The sequence below is a fragment of the Aptenodytes forsteri genome, unplaced genomic scaffold (genome assembly GCF_000699145.1).
Source record: "Aptenodytes forsteri isolate BGI_AS27 unplaced genomic scaffold, ASM69914v1 Scaffold66, whole genome shotgun sequence".
In the NCBI taxonomy this organism is placed as follows: domain Eukaryota; kingdom Metazoa; phylum Chordata; class Aves; order Sphenisciformes; family Spheniscidae; genus Aptenodytes; species Aptenodytes forsteri.
This window is the reverse complement of record NW_008795131.1, coordinates 1361769-1383578: the sequence shown is the minus strand read 5'-3', so window position 1 is coordinate 1383578 and position 21810 is coordinate 1361769. Positions and strand designations below refer to the sequence as shown.

The following is a 21810-nucleotide window of genomic DNA, read 5'->3' as shown; positions in this document are numbered from 1 at the left end:
TTCATTTTCACTTATTTAGGCTATTCTTGGGATTGCTGAAGGTGTTTGAATTAATCTGTAGTATTGTGTGCTTGGGATGTGGGGATATGAACAGTCCAGCAGGTCTCTTAGGGATCCATTAAACCTTGTTAAATCTGCTCGTGCTTTGACTAACCCCACCGCCCTTCCAGTGCCTGCATGGCTTTGTGGAGTTGGCCTTTGACAGAGTGACGCTGCAGTGGCTCTTTGCAGCTGGCTGCTCACAGCAGTTCCTGATTCATCACTGGCAAACCTGTACCAGGGACTAGGGCAGGCAGCACCTCTCAGCACCTCGAGCTTGATGACAGGTCTGTGCTTCCGCTGTGCTTACTGTAATACAGGATCTTTGGAAGCATCACCCATTTCAGACAAGTTGACCCCTCGTGCTGGCAGGCAAGGCAAGGCTGTCCACATCAGACACAGGGGAAAGGAGACTGCTGCTCCCCCGTTCCACACACCAGCCGGTGAGCTGGGAAACCAGCTCCTTCCAGCTCTGTGACTCCCTGCCCGTGCTCTGAGATTGGGCTCCTCCTCGAGTACAGCGTGGCCTCGTATGTTACACCGTGTGAACACAACACCGGAAGAAATAATGGGGCACAGGCTGAGCCAGGTTGTGTAGGTGGTAAATTAAGCATTCTGTATGTAAATAACAGTTACTGCAAATACAAAATCTGAGCAACATGAGGAAAACACATCCATCCTATGTACATCAGAGCAGTAATGAGTGATAGCTGAATAGCTACAGCTGCACTCGCTACAGAAAGTTCCTCTGCCATTTTCACTTCACATTTTTATAGAAACATTCAGAGCTTTTTTCGAGGGGGGCGAGAGAGGTGTCCTATTTTTATTTTGCCTTGAAATGACTTTGGCTCAGATCCAGGAAGGCACTTAATGTGCCTGAAGACCACAGTGACCCGGACCATAGTTAATAATGGCTAACAACCCGATGGCACAGTCTACTAAGGAAACACCACATTTGTCTACAGGAATTCTGGCTCATAAGAGGCATATGAAAGGTAGCAGTAGTGGATGCCGAGCTGCAGGGCAAGCTGTCACATACGAGCAAGTGTTCGGGACCATCTCTCTCTGTATTGCAGCGCTGTGCATTTCAGTCTGTTCGTGCTGTCCAGAGTTTGGTTCATTTTCAGCCAGCAGGAGGGGAGAGATTACATTCTTTGTTGTAAGGATAAATGTGGCTTGCAACCACTTTGCAACACTGCCAGACCTGCAGGTGAAACCCTGCTGGTTTCCAGCCATGATTAACAGAAGGAACACAACCAAAGATAATACAGAAGGGAAGGAATGAAAGGAGGAGAGAGTGAAACCCTGCCCAAATGGTGGCTACATGTGTTAGCTGGACTATGACCAAGGCAGACGCAGCAAAGCTGAATGGGGCTGTTAGAGGAAAAACACGTGGGACAGTAACTTTTAACTATTCAGCTGCTTCTTGGAAATGCCAGTATCTGAGATACTGAGCTGTAGCTAAATTTGGACATTGCATAAACATGTACAAACCCATTCAGAGCTTACTGGTGATTCACCAACGTTTGGGGCTGGCTCTTATGGCTGAGCTTCTACACACACGGTAGCGAAATCCATCACTCCTAGTGAACCGTCCTCTGTCTGCATGGTGGGCCCTAAGTCATACCTGCAGCTGCTGCCTGCAGGTCGCACCAGCTGGCACAGCAGATGCTGCAGGAACAGAATTTCTTCAGATGAGCTTTTCAGCTGATTTTACACTGTATTTGTCATTATATACGCCAGAGAAATGAAACTCTTGGGGTCTTATATTAACCCCCTTTTAGTGCAATGCAGTTAAAAAAAAATAGAAAGCTGATTTCTATATGATTCAAGTACAATTTATCAGGGACAAACTGCTCCAGGCATCACTGGGCCTGTTCTTCAGGAACCGGCTGTGTTTAAACTTCCTTCCCTGCCACCTGGTTCTAAAAGGTCTGCTCCCTGTCTCTGCCTCCCCGCATGGGTTACCACTAAAACCATATTCAATACACATCCTTGCACTCCAGCTTCTCACCGGTCGCATGGTGATGCTGCTGGCATCGAGTGCTTCGGAGAGAGACGGTACCACTTTACCACGTAAAGGGACCTTCAGGCAAGACTCCCATTTGTAAGGGGGCCACAAGGTGATGGCAGGTCTGAGCTAGTCGAAAGCAGCTGTGTCTGTACCACAGTCGGCTTTTGGGCACGAAGGAGGGAGGCTGTTTGGTGTTTTTCTGCCTGCCCTCCCTGTTCCTCACAGCTGTGGCATGAAACTGCCCTGCAAAATAAAAGACATGCCAGAAACCCTGGTTCTTTTACGGCAGTGCACATGCTGTCATGCAGTCTGGAGAAGTGGAGCTCGTGCTTTAGAAATTAATGCACGGTTCTTTCTACCTTTGTCTAGTTTTGCATATTACAGTTAGTTACCTACGAAATCAGGTGCAGTAATTACTGAGCTGTGGTTGCAGAGAGTTATTATAACTTGCAGTATAAATTAAGACTGCTCCGCTGTTGAGTGGGCTTTGTCCTTACAAAGGGCCAGGACTCTGTGGCTAACTGCAGAGGCCAGGCTGGGCAATCTGCGAGGTGAGCTTCTTCCCCAAAGAGCTTGGCCAAAATCAGGTCGCAAGTCAAGGCATTCTAGCTTCTCAAGCAAATTAGCTCCCCTCCCGTCTCTTTTGCTACTGATGCAGGTCAGGATTAAAAAAATAAAAAAATAAAAATCACTATTAGAAAAAAAAGCACTCACAGCTTCTGGGGGTTACTGGGCTACACAGGAACTCCAGCAAGACCAAGTTTTAGGAATCAGGCGAGCTGCAGCATCCAGCTATCGCAGCCAAAACCTGCACTTCTAGACGTATTGCAAGGCTGTCAAGTTTTGACTTGGGAGCAAAAATCTAATTGTAGAGATAGTGTCACCAAGGGAGTGTTTGCACTAACCTCAGTGACGCTGGATCGGACTAACTAGGACTATTAGGGCACTTCTGCCTTTTGATAGCAGGAAACAGATTTGAAATCAAACCTGAAGCACTGATCTGCACAATCCTGTAGACCAAAGAGATTTAAAGGCAATAAAACTGCTGTTCTAAAACTTCAGTCAACTCTTTTCTAAATTTTTTCTCTTTCAGTAAGTAGGGCTTCCATACTGGGGCCAGAAATAGCTGGCCAGTTCTGATCTTGTTTTCCCATCAACACGGTCACATCCCTCAGAGCCTGGAACGCGGTTCAGTTTCACACCAGCAACTGGGCTAAGTAAGACTTCTTCCCATCGGAGAATACTAGCTGCATCAAACAATTGATGGAATAATTAGGGTATTACCAAAGTGCTGTCAAGTATGGACTTAAAGAACAACCCAAAAACAGACACAAAATTATTACTCCTAAATGAATCAAAAGATTAAAAAATAATAATAATAATTAAAATAAAGATCCTAGGACTTGACATGAGCAGCACAATTGGGGAAACACCCCCAGCAGGTGGGTCTTCCACAGTCAATGTCTGACCTGGAAAGGAAATACAATACGATCACCAGCATTCACGCAACCTGGTTTTACAGTCGAGGGTGAGCTGCGCTCAGTCTCCCCGGTCAGGTTATTCCTCTAGGAGGCACTATGTTAATTACAAAAATTAAAAAAAAAAAAAATACAGCTGCATAACTGCATAGTGGTCATCTCTGAGCACTCCTCTAGGAGTTAGCTGTAACTGTTCACATAGGCACAGGGAAAGGTAGTGTCAGGGACAGACTGCAAAATCCTGGGAGCAGGACATGCACGGTCATATGGTCACAGAGGCTGCTGGAGAGTTAATGTTGGTGACAGTCAGGTGCTGGTTGTTGTCAGTGGTGCACTTGGGGAAGTCATCCGTCTTACAGAGGATCTTGGAAATGATCTTGCGGAAGGTGTAGTGGAAGTCCCTGATCCTGTAGGCATAGATGATGGGATTGATGACAGAGTTGGCATGGGAGAGGATGATGGCCACATACATCACCCACTCAGGCTTGGATTTGGAGAACTCCTCGTGGAAGTGAGTGATGCAGTTCAAGATATGCAGGGGCAGCCAACAGAAGGCAAAAAGTCCGACAATGATGGCCAGAGACTTGGCTGCGTGGACCTCCTTCTGCAGTGTGGTCCTGGAGTTGCCCATCAGTTCGATCTGATGCAACTGTTTGCAGGCGACCATGAATATCTTAATGTAGATTCCCAACATGATAATGAGCGGAAGCAGCACGCAGCCGAAGAAGTTGAAATACACCATGTAGCTCATCGTTACCACATTCTCAAAGAGGCACGAGATGAAGCAGCCATGGTGCTCTGTCCCGGTGTCAGCCCCTGTCTCGTTGGTGGCGTTGGGACAACCGCTCATGGCTTTATTCCAGCCCATAAGCGGAGTCAGTCCAATTCCAAAGGACAAGAGCCACAGCACAGCAATGAGTCCTCTTGCCCGCTTGCCAGTCACCAGGCTATTATACCTACAGTATCAAGAACAAAACCAAGATAGAGCCATTACATAAATGAGCGCTCGTGACTTCCCTGCAGTTGAAGTCATCAGCATTTTGGCTAATGCCACAAAATCGCCACCCACACCCATGCAGGAACCTCACCTCTGTGATCGCCGGAGGGTAAAAAAATCTCACTTGTGCTCTACGCCTACGCAAAGTGATTTGGGGAGGTGATTCACTTACTATTCCTGAGAGGTGCCAAGCACTGCTCTTGCCCGCGAACATCCTTCAGTGGGGGTTAGGACCCGGGTTTTTTAAAAAAGGCTTTATTATTGCATGAGCCTAAACCACCAACTACAAGGAGGGCAAGAACAGGGGGAAGGCTCACTCTGTAACCACCAACTTAGTCCCTTGCTCTAAGCATCCATTATTGGGCACGCCAGGGCACATTGCTGGGCTACTTGAACTTCTGGGCTGACTTATTACAGCTGAGACAGTGCTGGCTCTCAATTCTACACCGTAATGGGTAGCTAAAGACTTAACCAGCATCACCACACACTTACAGCCTTTATACCACAGCCAACTTGCTTCAACTTGGGCTGCTCTTATGCCTGCAGCAATGCTGGCCTTCACTGGAGATTGCAGCAGTCCTGTAATGTGATGTCCCTTCCCATGCTACCTCATACACTAAGGTGGGAAGTACACGTGTGTGGAAACCAGGGATCCCACCAGTTTCCCAAACACTGCAGTTGCTGGTTTACACATGCCAGACTGCAGCCCACACGAGCTTGTTGTGGCTGGATAATAAACACCCTGAAAGGCTTTTCTGAGCCAGCATCTGAAAGCAACTGCTAATGATGGATTGCTTAGGAGAGTTACAAGTTAGGGTTTATGTCTCCATTCAGAGTCTCGCATCCAGGTGTGGAGCTGAGAGCCAGGGACACTGGGCTCTTCTCCCCCCCATTGGCATCCCTGCTTTATGCATCCTCCATCAACAGTGCTGATGTGGGCAGCTTCGCTTAGCTCCCAGGGCTCGTGTCAGCCTCCACTGCTCGTGTATGTGACGTGCCAATTCTGGGGGACACTGACCATCAAGACGTCCTGAAGCCACACACAGACTCGGACCTGCAGCTGCTGAAACCGTCAGTGGGGTTAAACCATTCAGCCGTGCATAGCTGCTGCTGTCAAACGATGCTTTGTGCTCTGCTGACCCACCATAACTGTTTGTAAAGATACAGATTTTTAAGTAAATGCCTTCCTTGGGCACCTGCTGCTCTCACACGTTACAAAGAAGCTCCGCGGTGGCCCAGGGACAAGCTGATGCAGCGCTGAGGGGTGTAGAGCCATATGCTGCCCCATACCTTTCCTAACCCCACGGACTGGGTGTCTTCATGGCCAAGAAAGTAAAGGTTGTGGCTGATGCTCGGAGACACAAATGGGGCTGGAACATAAAGCAGCAAAAGTCAAGCTGGTTTGGGTACAACCAAACAGATGCCAACATCAAAGCATCAGTTGGATTGCTTTTTGGAGATACGAAGAACCAGCGACTGCCAGAAAGACAACATGAGAAACCCATTACTGTCCTCTCCACGGCCAGTTAGCATCTGCTGGCAGACACACGTCCCCCCCCTTCCCACACCCTTCTCTCAGTGCTTGTTTACTCTGGCTTGGCTACCCTGCTCCTCCTTTCCTAAGAACGTTTGTTCTGATTTTCTTCCGGCCCGTGAAGCAGGGGAGGGTTTTATTCCCACAGAACCGCAGCTGTGCCTGTGAATCACACTGCGGTCACCTCCGTGCGAGCCATGTGTCCCTCTCCTCCTGCAAGCTACAAAGACAGGAGAGTAAGTGGAGGGTGGTCTGCCAGCACGAACCGGGAGGCAAAGAGGGGCTGGGGGGAAGCGCTCGGCTCCTTTTGCGTGGCCGCTGCGAGCGGGGCTCGCTTCGGGCACAGCCGGGGCTGGCCGAGAGGATGCGGGAGCAGCAGCCACGTTTAGGCGATGCTGAACTGTGAACACACTCCACGAGGTAGATGTCTGAAGGGCAGGTCCAGCCACTGAGGGGTTTCTCCTGCACTTTTCTCATTATTATTAAGTCTCGCTGCTTCAGAAGATGAGAAGTTACCAGGCAGGGCATCACTGAGGCCAAGCCCATTGCTTTCAAAACCCTGTGCTAAATGCCTGTTTTCAGCAGGCAGAGCTGGTCTGGGTTGTGGGGCCTGAAAACTTTAAGATTTGATTTGGAGCGAGTTCCCAGAAATCCGATCTCTTGGCAAAGTCTGAGTCTCGAGCTACGACGTTGGCCAAGCTTAGTCAGTGCTGCAGGAGCACCAAGAGCTGCAGCTGACCTACAGCTCTGCACATGGGAAGAAAAAAACCGTGGCTCCTTGGCTTGTGCTATTTATTCACGCTTAGTTGATCACTTTAGTTACTTTTCTGCTGCTTCAGTCATGTCACATCCTGAAAACTATTGTAGCGAGACTGGCAAATGCAAAAGGGACCATTGTTCAGACAGAGAAACTGAAGGAGTCAAGAGTTTTGTGTGTCTGAAGCAGGCTGTGCACAGGAACACAAGGAAAAGATGCTGCGGCTCAGTGTGCTGTGCTCAGGCCGATGCCCACCGCGCCACTCCAGGCTGGTGACATTCGGTGCCACCTCTTGCTGGAAACATGTGACCTCAAATAAGGCTTATTCCATCTGCTCTTCTCCTGAACTCTTCTGCAAAGATAAAGCTCGGCTTGAAGGTTTACAAAACCAGTTAAGCAGTCACTTCATTTTCCAGTGGCTGTAATGGTGGCATGTTTATTTTAGTGTTGCTCACTCTTCCCCAGCACACACAGCAGAGCTGCAGCCAGGATTGCATTTAAGCAGGGGCCCCTTCTGTGAGAAGGAGGAGATGGAAAAACACGCTGCGCTCCGGGTCTGCAAGAGCCAGAGCTGAGCAATGGAGAGGGCTGCAGGCCTGTCCGCGCAGGGAGGAGATGGTGCTCATTAAAGTGGAGATAACTCATCACAGTGAACAACGCGCTCCTTAGATTAGCTCTATTTTTGCATTGCAAATTCCTCCCAACATCTCTCCATTCAGTGGATTGATCCCAGGTAATGATGATGGTCGCTGCTGTGACTGCAGAGAAGGGTCACAGCTGGTCACTGAGCTACCAGCCAGAAGAGGCCAAGGTGAAATTGGGGATAGTTCAATGCTCTAAAATTGTTCACTAATTACCTTGTTATTACCTGTCCTGGTTTTGGCTGGGATAGAGTTAATTTTCTTCCTAGCAGCTGGTACAGTGCTGTGTTTTGGGTTTAGGGTGAGAACAATGTTGATAACACACCGATGTTTTAGTTGCTGCTGAGCAGTGCTTACACTAGTCAAGGACTTTTCAACCTCTTATGCCCTGCCAGCAAGAAGCTGGGAGGGGGCACAGCCAGGACGGCTGCCCCAAACTGGCCAAAGGGACATTCCATACCATGGGACGTCATGCTCAGTACAGAAACTGGGGGGAGTTGGCCTGGGGGTGGTGACCACTGCTCGGGAACTGTCTGGGCATCGGTCGGCGGGCGGTGAGCAATTGCATTGTGCATCACTTATTTTGTATATTCTTCTATTATTATTATTATTTTCCCTTCCTTTTCTGTCCTACTAAACTGTCTTTATCTCAACCCATGAATTTTACTTTTGTTTTCTGATTCACTCCCCCATCCCACTGGGGCGGGGGGTGAGTGAGCAAACGGCTGGGTGGGGGTTAGCTGCCTGCCGGGTCAAACCACATCATTACCTTAATACACTTATTTGGTGGGACACTGCCTTAAGTTAATGGAAGTTAAGCACATGCTTAAAAATAAAGGAGTACGTGACTATTACCAGATCAAGGCATGAAGTTTCATTAGCGAGCCGCTGCACACACCTGCAACCTCCGTCATAAACCACCATCAAGAAAAGCAGGCACGGGCTGTGAGACAGCCGAGACTCAACTTTTTTCCTAAGCTCTATAAAACATGACCAGACAGTAAGGAACCAACAGATTTTCACAGCTCTGAATGCTCCAGCAAACCCCTCCTTCATTCTCTGTTAGGCTTAATATTATTAGGCAAAAAAACTGTTAAAGTAAATTTACTCACCGAAATCTGCTCAATTAATGTATAACAAATATTGAATCTCCTCTATGTTTCTGCCCAGAGGCATCAAATGTTGCTTTAACGTAAATAACAGCTGAATTTTTTAAAATGGTTTATTGAGATTAAATAACCTGGCAATGCATTAGTTCCTTTTACACCACCAGGGAAAGTCTCTTTACTGGCGTAATCATCATCAAGCAGCTAATTATCTCAGCTCCCACCCAGTGCCCCCGCAGTGGACATGCTCCAGAAGCCCCGATGCCACCCCCGCTGTGCTGCCGTCATCAAGCGATTCAGGTTTCTATTCTTCCGACATACGTAACTATACGTTTGCCACCAGTGTCACAGTCACACAGCCTGGGTTGCAGTAGGTCAAATGCTTTACGGAAAGTTCAGCTGCTTTTACAACATGGCTCTGGCCCACCGGTGTTACCGTATACAAGTGCCAGGCTGCTGGGTCTGTACCTGCTGTGCCGTCACCAAAACGGGCCAGCGGCAGAGGCTTCAGCCTGGGCACAGCACAGCTCTGCCCAGCCACCGTGCCGTGGAGTGAGCAACCGCTCTGCCACCGAAGCTGGAGGAGATGTCCCCTGAGCTGGCCCGTGGACTGGAGGTGGTGTCCTTCACCCAGCACACGCTGCTGTTGCCTGTGGCCGGTCTGCTTCAGTGAGGGCTCAGCAAGGTCCACAGCTTTTCTGGAAGAGCATCATGGCAACCACCAAAATGACCAAGTTGTCCATTAGCACAGGGTGCAGGAAGGCTCTCTGCATTCTCCAGGCACTGTGCCTCTGGTTGGTAGGATGGTCAGGGTGGTTTTTTTCCCAACAGATCTCATTGCATTTCTAGTTCTATCTACTAGAGCTGGATACCAGCCAAGACACCCAGGCAGGCATTGCTCAGCACAGCTGGAGCAGAGCAGGACGCGTTGCCAGCCTGTAGCTCAGTCCAGCCTCTCCGGTGCAGGAGTTTGGCTCCCGACTGGCAGGAACTGAGTCATGTCCTGCACGTACCTGGCATCTCCCCACCAACCCCTGCAGTGACCCCGCAGAGATCACCCAAGCAGAGGCACTGCTGCCCCTGAGCTCCCATCGAACGAGGAGCGTACAGCAGCAGCCAAGGCTTAATTCAGCATTTGGGGTGATTAGACTTGGGGCAGAAAACAGCAACAGCCTGGAGGAAATAGTCTGGAAGGGGACTATTATTCCCATATTATGTATCCTCAGAGAACAGGAATGGGGGAGAATCCCCCGCCGTCCCTGAGCAGCCCAGAAGGATGAACAGGTCAAAATGTTGTGGTGGACGCACCTGCTCTCCTGGTGCTTGGTGCAGTCTGGTGGTGGCCCTGACCATGATGCTGGCCTGGGCCCTGGCTGAAAAATTACTGGGTAAATAAACCCGAGGTTAGCAAAGAGCAGAGCCAATAGCAAATAGTTTGTTTTACTGAACACTTGAGGTGTGTTGCTGAACAAATGAGTGATCTGCAAGCTGAGAAACTGCGTCAGTGCTTGCCACCATGTGCTCAACAGCGCTGTGGCGCAGGGCCCGCTGCTCTGGGCAGCATTCGACCACGCAGCCCTTGCCCTGCGCAGGGGCAGGCAGGCGGGAGGTGACCCCTTTGACTGTCACCTGCAGAGTGGCACAACCCCCTTACATTTGTTCACCATGGCAGCCCTGTTCCCAAAGTCCTTCCCTGCCTCTCTGCTACTGCGCCACTGTTGGATACACAAAAATGAGCCCCATCATCTCTGCTATGGTCTGAAGACCTGCCCCTGGTGCCTGGCAAATACACTGTGGGTCTTGGCTCTCCAGACGTCTACAATAGGATGTCCACCTGCCCAGGCATCAGCGCTGTCCCCCGACCTCGCTGGGTGCCCGAGTAAAATCCCTGAGGCTGGCTGAGATGCAGCATCTAGCAACAAAAAGATGTTACGAGGAATCCAGCCCCCCTCGGTCAGGCTTCGTCTCACCAGCAGCCCCCAAAAGGCTGCAGGGCTGCCAGGCTGTGCTTGTGAAAGCTGCACATGGACACCGGGTGTTTAAACACTTCTCTTGTGTATGTAACACAATGCTGAAGTTGCAGCATTAACTTTTCCATCAGGAAAATTTTCTCTCATGACGGAGCCTCCCAAGCTTGCTTAGTCCAAGCATTTGAACGGGACAACTCTGCCTTCTGGAACCTTAACTGGGAAGAGCCAAGAGGGACCCAACCCTTGTCCTGGCATCTTTGGAGTCTCTGGGATGGTGTAGGGGAGCACTTTGAATCAGGCAAGGCATAGCTCTAAACCTGCACACGTCGTGTGGTCAACTTCAGTCTATACCGACCCCACACAGACGTGTGTCCGTCAGCAGAGCTGCAGCTCAGCAGCAGAGACACCAGAGTCCCTGCGCCCCAGCCCGATGGGAGGGTGCTGCGCCGCTCCGCTCAAGGAGTTTGGGCCAGTTCTCCCACTGCCAAACCCCAGCGCAAGATCAGGCTTCGATGAGCAATTTCAGTGCTTAAACTCCAAACTCACAGGTATCTTGTGCTGAGGCCACATTTGATGGGATCAGTGGAGACACAGGCGTGATGGCTGTGCAAGGGATGCTGCAGGCAGCTTGGGTCCTCTCTGCGCTCCCGGTGCCCAGAGCTGTGGAGGGAGCCCTGGGGGCTGGTGCTCCCCGCTGCTCCCCCTGCTTCCCTCCCTGTTCTGCCCCGTGCCCAGGCTGCCGGATGCAGGGAGGTGAGCAGATGGAGAGTTTGCAGAACTCGGACTACGCAGGTGCTCTGATACAAACAAGCAGTGATAATTTGTATGTTTCTATTTTAAGTGTGAAGGAAAATACACAGGCACCTCCATTCACAAGGGGAGAGAGCAGTTTGGCTGCCAAGCATCGTACCCTTGTCATCTACTTGCAGCTGTACTTTGCATCTTGCTCTTTTTTTTTTTTTTGGAGCTATAACAGCATGAAATAAGCACATTGCTGCCGTTCTGTTTGCTCCATGCACAGCCATGGAATGGAGATCACATACCAGCTGAAATATCCTGGCCGAACATTTTAAATTAATCATAAATTGCACCTTGGGCATGAAGCATGAAATAAGCACATTGCTGCCGTTCTGTTTGCTCCATCATGGAATGGAGATCACATACCAGCTGAAATATCCTGGCCGAACATTTTAAATTAATCATAAATTGCACCTTGGGTCATAAATTGCCCCTTGGGGGGGGGGGGAGATAAAAAAAGAAAAAGCTGTGCTTTTTAACCAGGAAGGAGTTGGCGGTGAGAGTGAGAAATCTGATTAGCCGTTACGGTATCAGCCAAGGAAGCAGGACATCTGCGTCTGTCCACATCCAGTTGTAGACAAATCACTTCCTCCCACATCTGTCCCTATTGTGCGCAGGGGACAGCAGCAGTGCTCCCCGCTCGCACTCCCGGCCTTCCGCCGGACGGGTTACTGCAAACACACCAGCACCCACAGCTCAGGTGAGCACACAGGGGTTATTTGGAGGGGCAGGAGGCATCGCTCAGCACCCTCCATTTCTGGCTGCTGGGAGTACCTCTCCCACTGCCTGGTGCTTCCATGGGGAACCTGAGCGCCTGCGGCAGCTCAGCCCCTGAGCACCCACCCTCCAGGGGATGGAGACAGCCCTGAACGCTGGCTCACGGCCGTCCTTAACCTGTCAGGAAAAGCTGAATGGAAAGAAGCGAGCGCTTGCAGGGCGACAGCCCTCCCCTGCTCCCGGTGCCAAGAGCACGCACGCACCGGGGAGCACCCCACCCCACGCAGGCGGCCCCGCTGTTGTGCAACCCTGGGTAGTGACATGTAAGAGAGAACACCCAGCCCTCGCAACACAGCCCGGCTGCGGGCTGCTGTTTCAAGCCTTGTCTTCAAAAGGGAGGCCGGTATGTGAGCGCTGCTCTGAGCTTTGAGCCTGGATGCTTGGGGAACCCAGCCTTGCCTTGGCTCCCATCCTCACAGAGTGAGGAGGAACAACTGGCTGCTCGCCTCCCGGTGCTGTTAGGTTTCCATTCCTGCTTGAGGCAGCTAACCAGCAAGATCACAGGTTGCAATGCTTCATTTTTAGGTTTGGAGGATCACTAAAAGGCATTTAAAGCCTGGAAGGCTTTAACTTTCTCCAGGGCTTGCTTTGGTCATGTTATATGGCATTTTCAGCCTTAGTCTGAAATAAAAGCTAGATGCTTTTGAACTAATAAGAGAAGAAGACAAGCCCAGTGTGTGATCGGAGGCCCTCAGGGGCTGGGGCTGCTCCAGACCTGCCGTGCTGTGTGTTTGCTCTCTAGGAAGCAATTCCACCTGGGAGCAGAGTCACAGAGAAGCAGACAGATGTGAGGCAGGGAGAGGCACAAACAGCAGCACAGAGACCAGGATGAAGCGGTTCTGGCTGAAGATGAGCCCTCGGGTGGACGCTGGCCATCTGCTGCTCCCAGAGGAAGGCAGGGATGGGGGGAATGTCTGCCACTCAGAAGCAAACCTGTTTGCAGCCCCAACTGCTCCCCAGTTATAAAGACTCCAAATTACTCTTCCCAGGACAAAATGGACAAAACCCACTTGTGCTTCACACGCAGCCATGGCGATGCCTCTTGGGATGAGCTGGGGGTATGGAGGGGAGCGTTCCCTGCTCCTGGGTACTCATTTGTGCCGGCATGCCCCAGCCTACTCCATACAGGCTACAACCACGCCAGGTCCTGCAGCCTGCGCGCTTGGACTATCGAGTGCCTACAGGTTTAAAACCCTCTCAGCAAGATAACTACACGCATGTGCTTATCCCTCCCGTGAACTCCTCCTTCCCCGGGGTGGAGGCAGAGCAGCTGGGAGAGCGAAGGCTTGCCCTCTACAGCCCCCAGCTCCCGCCTCACCCCGGTTTATCCTCACACACCCCTCCACGGGCTGGCACCTCAGCCCTGCCACTGCCAGCACAGCACCAGCTCAGGGCAGGGGAACGGCTGAAGGGCATTAGGTTTGCAGGACCAGGAAAATGGGAAGGAGAAATGCAGGAGAGTGCAGTTTTGGTCCAAAGCACCCTGCAAACGGCACACGTTTGGGTCATCTGGAGGATTAAGAAGGGAGTAAGAAGGGAAACTGCAGCTCAGGCTGCTGTGGGGTGGGGAGCGGTGGGAGGGGGCCACACAGCCGTGCACTTGTTGAACACCGACAGCACCTGTGATGTGGAGGTGTGAATATTTTTCTCACACGCACAGCTTTCACAGCAGCCTGCAGCCAGGCAGGAATTTGCATTCGCTACCCTGGTTTCTGTCTGTAGAAGCCGGTCCCAGCCAGCTCTCAGCCCTGACGGGGTGAGAAAAGGTGACTGAAAACTGAACTAAGACACACGGGCTACAAGCGGGGTGCAGGGCAAGCTGTGGGCTCCCTGCGCACGCTGGGCAACCCCACACTCCTGTGAACACGCCTGATGCTGGGGGACTGCCAGAGGTGTGCAGAGCCCCCGGGGCACAGGAAGGAAATTAGCTCAGCGCTCCGCACGCCGGCTCTCACACTCCAACAACCAGCGACATCAAAACATAAGCAGCCGCCTCAAGACGCCCATGTGCAGGCAGGAGTGTGCGATACCTGCCCACCCTTCATGCGCCATAGGGTGTTTCTGAGTCCCGGAGCACAAAAACCTGGTTCTCCCTACCCGAGACCGCAGGGCTGAGGATCCTTACAAACCTGCAGCCCTCCCGAGAGCTCGTCCTCCGGCACCACCCTCCCTCCAGGGCTCTGAAGCTCCACGTTATCTGCCTGGGGCTGCCTGGGGCTGAGAATTTTTGTCATTCCAAACCTCCCAGAGCGGTCAGACCTCAGATGTGCAGCACCAGGGCAGCTGAGTTAAAGGTGGCTGGTAGAGGTGAGATAGGAACTATGATTCACAGCAAGCTGTTTGGGTGTGATCCTGTATATAGAGCAGTGGAGCGACCGCTACCCCTCCCAGGCACCCGGAGCCCTGCTCACTCAGATAACAGATAAGGGTGGGGAGATGGCAGATCTCTGCTGGATCACTCTTTCTGTAATGAAACGGGTGCTAAAGCCCTTCCTAAAGGCCCCAAACCGCTGGCCTTTCCATCCGCCAGCCCCAGCAAGTTGCTACTCATCTGCCTTCCCTGCACAGCCCTGACCGAACTTCCCAAGGGCTGTTGGATCTTGCGTGGTCAGCACCAAGCCCAGCACCACTCACCCACCCGTGCCCCGTCCTAGCGTGCTCCGGCAGCTCGAGGAGCCCGTCCTGTCCTCGCCTCCCTGCCCAGGCACGGCCAGGTTCGAACCAGCTGGCGACACAGCATCCAGCCCCCGCGTGCCAGATACGCCATTGCAGCACGATGGCAAATCTCATGGAAGAGACCGACAGGTCTGAGCGCGGGGGAGGGAGGATGTGGCCAACAACCGCCCCCGCAGCACCGCGCTCCCGGGGAGCCCGGTACTGGGGTTCGGGAGGGAGGGAGGAGGTGAGCACCGGGGTGCGGGGTAATGGGTGCTGATGCACAGTGCATTATGAAGGGGGTACAGGCAGAACCCCAGCCACGGTGGCACTAGTCCGCCTGCACAGCAGCTCCTGCAGGGACTGTGCTCTGTCCCTCGTCCCCGGCGGGTCCAGCAGCTCTGGTCACGGTGCTCAGTGCCCACCTGCTTTCCCAGTGCCACGCCGGTGCCCACACGGTACCGAAGGGTGAGTGTAAGAGCACGGACACACACCCACTGACATGCTCGCAGGTTATTTGTGGCTCATGCCCAGGCCTGATGTCATCCATAGGATTAAGAGATAATCCGCTCTTTGGCACGTACAAATTTCCTGAGCCCGTCGTCGGACTTTGCAAAGCCACGAGAGACAGCGGGGAGAGGAGAGGACTGACACATCTGTAGGCACAGCTGGTGTCACCGATTCCTGGCATCCTGCGGACCAAAGCTGTCTATAACACAGGAATAGGAGCCCCAGCACCCCCGGTAGGGACTGCCCCGTGCAGCCAAGGGCCAGGGCAGAACACTCCTAAAACACTCAGTTTTGTGGTCTGTGCTCATTGCTATGACAAACAGCAAATTTATAAAAACCCCAAGAACAAGCCCGTTAATTAACAAAGCAAAAACTTTTAACTGCAAAATAAAACAGTTTGCTGTCAAAACATTTTGGTTTCATATATTTTTTGCAGAGAGGGCAAAAGGTCTTCTGGAGTAAAATTCTGCCAGATTTCAAAAGCCGCTTTCAGAATTAACCTGTATTTTTTATAGATTGAGCTGGCCAAAACTGAAAAAATCTCCTAAACCCAAAGCTCTGCGTTCTGGTTCAGCCCAGAGATCTGTGCCCTGGAAATGAGGCTTTCAGCTGCCGCGCCCCGACATCCCTGCTAGCCCCCAGCTTCTGCGGGAGCTGCGTCGGGACAGAGGTGTCAAAGGCAATTCGTTCCCTTCCTGTCGGGATTTTTGCTTTTTGGGAGGGAAGTGACCCCCGAGGTGGGGGAAAAATATAAAAATTTGGGACACGCATCTTAAGGAAACCAGGCTGCTCACAACTAAAAATAGGGGTGATTTCCCCCCTCTGATTTATGGCCATGAGGGCACATGCGATTATTCCTAAGTTTTTTATTGTGCTTCTGTGTCCAGAGTTGGCTGCATCCGAAGCCCGGAGCGAGCGGCAGCCCTGCGAGACCCACGGCCAGGAGAGCGGGCGCTGCCGGCTCCCGGCTGCAGCACAAACCCCGCCACGTTCTGCCTGAGTTGAGCTCAACTGACACGAACTTCCTTAAAGACGTGGCAGCTCTGTTGCTCAAGCAAACACGCCAGCCCTCCTGCCCGCAGCACTTGGGCACGTTTGCCAGGTTTGTTGCACGTTAAGTTTATCAATTGATGATAACCTTGGCCAGGCACAGCCATCTGATGGATGGGGGAGACAGAGCATCCACTACTCTGGAGAAATTATGCCTCCCATCCCGCTGGGGTCTCAGGATCGGGCACTGCGTGTGTGAGCCACACGTGAACAGCGGAACACGCCTGGGAGTTCAGATGAAGGGCAGTGCAAGGATTTCACTTCAGAAAGGAAGCGAAGCAAGGGCTGAAGAAGGAAGAGCAGCTGCAATTCTATGTCGTTGATGGCACACAGAAAATGGCAGGTGAAGACCAAGGCTCTGAAGAGGATTTTCTCTCCTCCCCAGTGGCTCCAGCCCTCCCAACTGACACAAACACCCACCGGTTTGGTTTGCTGAGGAACAAGCTGGGAGTTGAGAGGAATCCAGGACCAATTCTTTGCTGGAGAACCCAGGGGGAACCCCCTCCTCTGCAGCAGCAGGGCACAGCAAGGACAGGCAGCCGTAAAGCATCAGCCAACCCACCTCATGAAAGGACACTGCACAGCTGAAAGGATCAGATAAGAGCAACAACAATCCAAATGGAATTTGTCCCCATGAGGAGAGCCGAAAGGAGCTGGACTGTTGCCTTCATTAGGTCAAAGATAAGAGGGGCAGCAGCTCGTGTGGGGCAGCACCAGAAGCAGAGCAGTGCAACACCATTAACAGATCGTGATCCAAGCGTGGATGCTCTGACTGCAGGGGGACAGCGAGGGCTCAACAACGTACAGAAAGGGAGAGGGCATGGTCATGGATATGCTGTTCCAGTTCATGGCAAAGCTGCCAGAGAACATCAGTCCTGCACTTCTGCTAGGGATAAGATTGAAAACGGGAGAGAACTAAATCCAGGGAGGAAGAACAAGCACCAGATCAGCTCAAATCGCAGGGAGCTGGGGCTAATTTTCCCTCCACAGGTCTCAGCTGGGGTGTTTGCCAGGTAGGCAGCAGCAGTACAACATTCACTGCCCTGCAGGAGATTACCAGCCAGACAAGGGCACACGCAGCATGATGTTGTACAGCGTTTCGTTCTCCTTTTGCTCTCTAAATACAGACGCTCTTCTGCCTCCCTAATTCTTGACACATTTGTTCCAGGCATCTATCTGTACCTACAATTATTAGCCACGCCAAAGGATTTTGGTTAATGCAAATAAAAGGGAAAGATTTTATTCCACCTACAAATCTTCTTTGGCTCGCAGCTATGTGACTGTGGGGTGAAATCCAGCCCTGGAGAAAGCCACAGAGCGAAAGCCTAGCACCGTTCTTGTGCCAAACACTCTGCAGGATGGATTTACTGCTGCTGAAAGATGCTCGATTGCCTGGCTTTGATATTCTGCTTGGAGGAAGCGCTGTGGGGGAGCGAGCTTTCGGGGGGGTGGGTGGCCAGGGTGTCAGTTTGGCAGATGAGAGCAGGGATGGTGCCGTGTACCTGGGGCGGCACAGGGACGGGCACACGCAGGCAGCAGCGCTGCCTGGTCGGAGCACTGCGGTGCGGGAAGCAAGGCAGGGTTAGAGCGTGCCTGAAGACAAGAAGCCGTGTCCTGGTGCGTCGACCAGGGGAGAAGGGACCCGGGAAAGGGCTCAGAGCTGCAGCTGCACGAAGTGGGCAGCGTGGGTGGGGGCTCCTCCAAAAACAAACGAAATAAGAGTTTCAAGGGACAGAAAGAATTCATGGCTTCAGGTCAAATTCAGCAAATATTTTTAGCCAGAAGAGGGAGGGTTCTAAAACATCATTTTTAAATGTTATAAGATTTTTTGTTCTGCAATTGTCTAGGTGAGAATTTGTTAGTTCCTTTCCAGCGAGGATGCCTCCATTTCAAAAAGCAGCGCAGCAACATCGGAAGGGTTAAGCAACTCAGACAAAATCTGCCAGGTTGGTCAGGATCACTTTGTTTCACTGAAACCTCCAAACATTGCTGTTTCAGTTTGACTGAAACAATTTTCCTCTTCCCCATGGGATTTTTTGGTTCAGCCGCAGAACTGAAAAATCCATTATTAGCCTGGCTGTAATGCAAACTTCTCCTGCGCGCCCCCAGCCTGCAGGCCTGCCCAGCCTCTCAGTGTGCTTAAATAGCCCTGAAATAGTATTAAATAATATGGCACACTCAGTTCTCAGTGTCCCTGCAGAGGTTTCCACAGGGAGCCGGTGGATGTGACAGGGACACTTGTCTGCTCCGCAACAACTGCGTTATTTATTATAATTGCTAGATAGGGCTGGGTACAAATCATTTTCTTAAACGTTTAATACTTCATGGCCTGTTATCAGCCTCTCTACTGGTCTCCAGAACGAGCGTTTTAGTGAGAAAGAAACTTTTCCCAAGGTCGCCATTCCTGCAAATTAACGACCAGCTTTCCCTTTCCGCAGCGCAAACCTCCTTCCAGAAACGGTGCGTGCACCTACCTAGAGCAGGTGGCTGGACAAGTTCCTCGCCCCTCGCCGCCGGCAGCACTGTGGAGCATCTTGGGAATAACGATGCTGACAAGGCAGCTCTAACTGAGCCTTGGTTGGAAAACCCGAGTGCAGCAGAGAAGTGTTTTGCCAGCTTAGCTTTATAACCTCGTCTATCCTCTTTTGATGTTGGCTGTACAAATAAAAACAGCCTTTCAGTACCAGTCCCTAAATCTCCCGTTGCCGAAGCAATGACCTGTCCATTGCCCTGCACTCCTACCAGTGACAAACCCCCGTCCTTTTAAAGTGGTTTTACTCACTGGTCACCCCTAAGAGCAATGAAACGGGCCTCAATGCCAGGACCAAGTTTAATCCAAACTTCACATTTCAGACCAGCCTAGGATGGGACTCCTTGACCTCCGTTTACAGCTGAAGAGGCCATACGTGTCCGGCTAGGAAGCGCTCATAGGAATAAAGATGTTTGTGCAAATGGAATAAAAGATTTGGCCTAAGATGGGGTGAAAAAGCGATGTTGGGAAAGGATCCCAAAGCGAGGCAAAACTGCCCGGGGATTTCATCCCACACAGGTGTATAGACCGACCTAATGGAGAGTCGAGCAAACCTGCTAGAGACCAGCGTTGTGAAGAGAGTGGAGGAAATACTTGCTATTTTGTCCGTTGGCAAAACCACTTCTCTTCTGCCAACATTGAAACGATCCCCTCAGAGCATTTCTGATCTGCTACTCTCGTCTTGGATTCCAGCGGAGTAGAAACCGATCTCACAAGATTCAACTTCCTCAGCCAAGCACTGCAAAAAGCACTTGTGGTACAATGGAAAAGAGTTATAATTAACAGCCCATGCTTGAACAGCTTGCTTGTGGTGGGTGGTGTGATTAAACTGAAACTTAATAAATCCGACCTGCTTCAATAGCCGCTGCTGCGCTGCTAGCCCCCATCCCGAGAAAGCCCCAAACGAATGAATGGAAGAGGCACCAAAGCATTATCCGGAGCCAACGTGCGTCTCTGAGTCCGGCCGGGTGGCTGGGAAGGTAAGCAGCCAGTGTCAGAGATGCTGGCAGCAACCTGAACTGCTCTGCCCCCGCTCCCTCCTGTGCAGACCAGGGCTGCAGCTCGGCTCTCGCTTACTCTACATCCTGTGGAATTTCCATGCTCCGATGACACACGCAGCCACTCAGCATACATGCATTTCCACTACCAGTTTTTATCATCTGCCTGATGACTAATTAATATGGGCCCAATGTATAGGAGTCCTCCGATGCAAGGTGCCAGAACAGGGTGCTGGGGCGGGGGGGGAGTTAAGTCATTTCAGGTTGAATTCATTGCTCGTGCAAGGGAGATACCCGAGACAAGCAGAATCCAGGAAAGCTGCAGCTTACACAGTTCAGCTGAGGTCCCTACGCCGAATCTGCCCTGCTTCCCCACAGCCTCCACTTCTGACCAGTCCTGGACTGCCCAGTGGGGCTCCATCGATATCTTATTCTCAGGGAGGGACAGCAGAGACGCCAAGGAGACCGAGAATACAGGACTCAGGTCATTTGTAATGCAAAGCCAGGGTTTGTAATTTGCGTTTGTAATTTGCATTTGTAATGCAAAGCTTAAAGCAGCTGCTGCACCAATTCACTGGTGAAGTGCCTGTGAAATATATTCAATACATTTTCCCCCAGTATTTTGCAATATCCCATGAATTAGAAGGAAACAAATTTGTCTTTGATACTGCCCTTGGATGAAAGTTTAAGAGGCCGTAAAATTCTGAAAACTGAGCTATGAATCCTTTCCCCTTCCCTTTTCTCCTTTCACAGTGTATGCACAGAGCTGACACCTTCTGACATTTGCTGATCTATACACTCACTCGTGGTATATGTACCTTTTCCGAGTGCATACAAGCACAGAAATACTGTTTCAGCGTTTGTAGATGCAACAAATTGCGGTTTAAGTCCATTCCTTATATCCCTCTAAAAATTAGAAGACAGCCTAGTTAAACTCTAGTCCTAGCTGAAAATGTTAAGTATGTACAAAGTCATATTAAGATCTTTTTAAGATGACTTTCAGCCTTTCTGAAAATATTGTGTTCTGAGCTCAGGAAAAGACAAGAGCTCTTACAGAACAGCCTGCAAAACTACTTCTCTAATAGGCTGGGCAGTAGGAGAAAGAGTGGTTGCTCCTATATTTAATTACCTGGGAGATGCCCCGACACCACAATAATGGGGGTTGTATAAATACCTACATAGATTAGCTACAACTATCTCGACCACACCACTACATCACTGCATAGCCCCCCCAAGAAGCCACCGACCCTCCCAAGACAAACATCCTCAAGAAACTGAGCTCCAAGGTGTATTTTGAAGTCAGAGGCAGGATACTGAAAACCTGATCCCAGCCCTGCAGCGAGTGCAAAAATCTCTGTTATTTTCATCGTCACCTGTGAGCAGCAAAGCTCTTACGGCAACACTAGAGACTGGAAGTTCCCGCGCGCTAAGACAAGGAAGGTCACGGTCTGGGCTGTCAGGGAACGTGGCTACCTGCGTCCACTCCGGTCTCTTACCTCAGTGGGATCTTAATAGCCAGGTACCTGTCGATGGCCACCGCCAGCAAGCTGAAAATGGAGCTTTGGGTCAGCACCAGCACGAAGCAGGCGAAGAAGAGGCAGCTGTGAAAATCCGCCTGGAATCCGATGCTGATGGTGATGGCGAAAGGGATGGCTAACAAACCCACGGCAATATCAGCCACTGCCAGGGACACCAGGAAATAGTTGGTTGCGTTCTTCAAGGTACTGTTGATGGCCACGGCCCAGCAGACCAGGACATTGCCAGCGATAGACAGCACAGCGATGATCAGTTCCAGCACGATATAGGTGGTTTTCATAGTGTCCATGGCGAGAGCCCAGGGCGAGGAGCTAGAACGGTTCATGAGAAAAAGGTACTTTCCACCGGGCGCCCGTCCGCAGGTACCAACAGGCCACGGGGCAGCGCCGGAGAGAAACACCCATGTCCGGGCTCACCGCC

At 51.3% G+C, this 21810-nt stretch overlaps 1 protein-coding gene across 1 annotated transcript; it reads right to left on the bottom strand.

The window, feature by feature from the left end:
* Positions 1-3416: 3416 nt before the first annotated feature.
* Positions 3417-21769, bottom strand: ADORA2B (adenosine A2b receptor). Its single transcript, XM_009278174.1, has 2 exons — positions 21351-21769; positions 3417-4487 (listed from the first exon to the last, which is right to left on the bottom strand). Exons 1-2 carry the CDS (start codon positions 21713-21715, stop codon positions 3794-3796), a joined length of 1059 nt encoding a protein of 352 aa, XP_009276449.1. The 5' UTR covers positions 21716-21769; the 3' UTR covers positions 3417-3793.
* Positions 21770-21810: the final 41 nt, after the last annotated feature.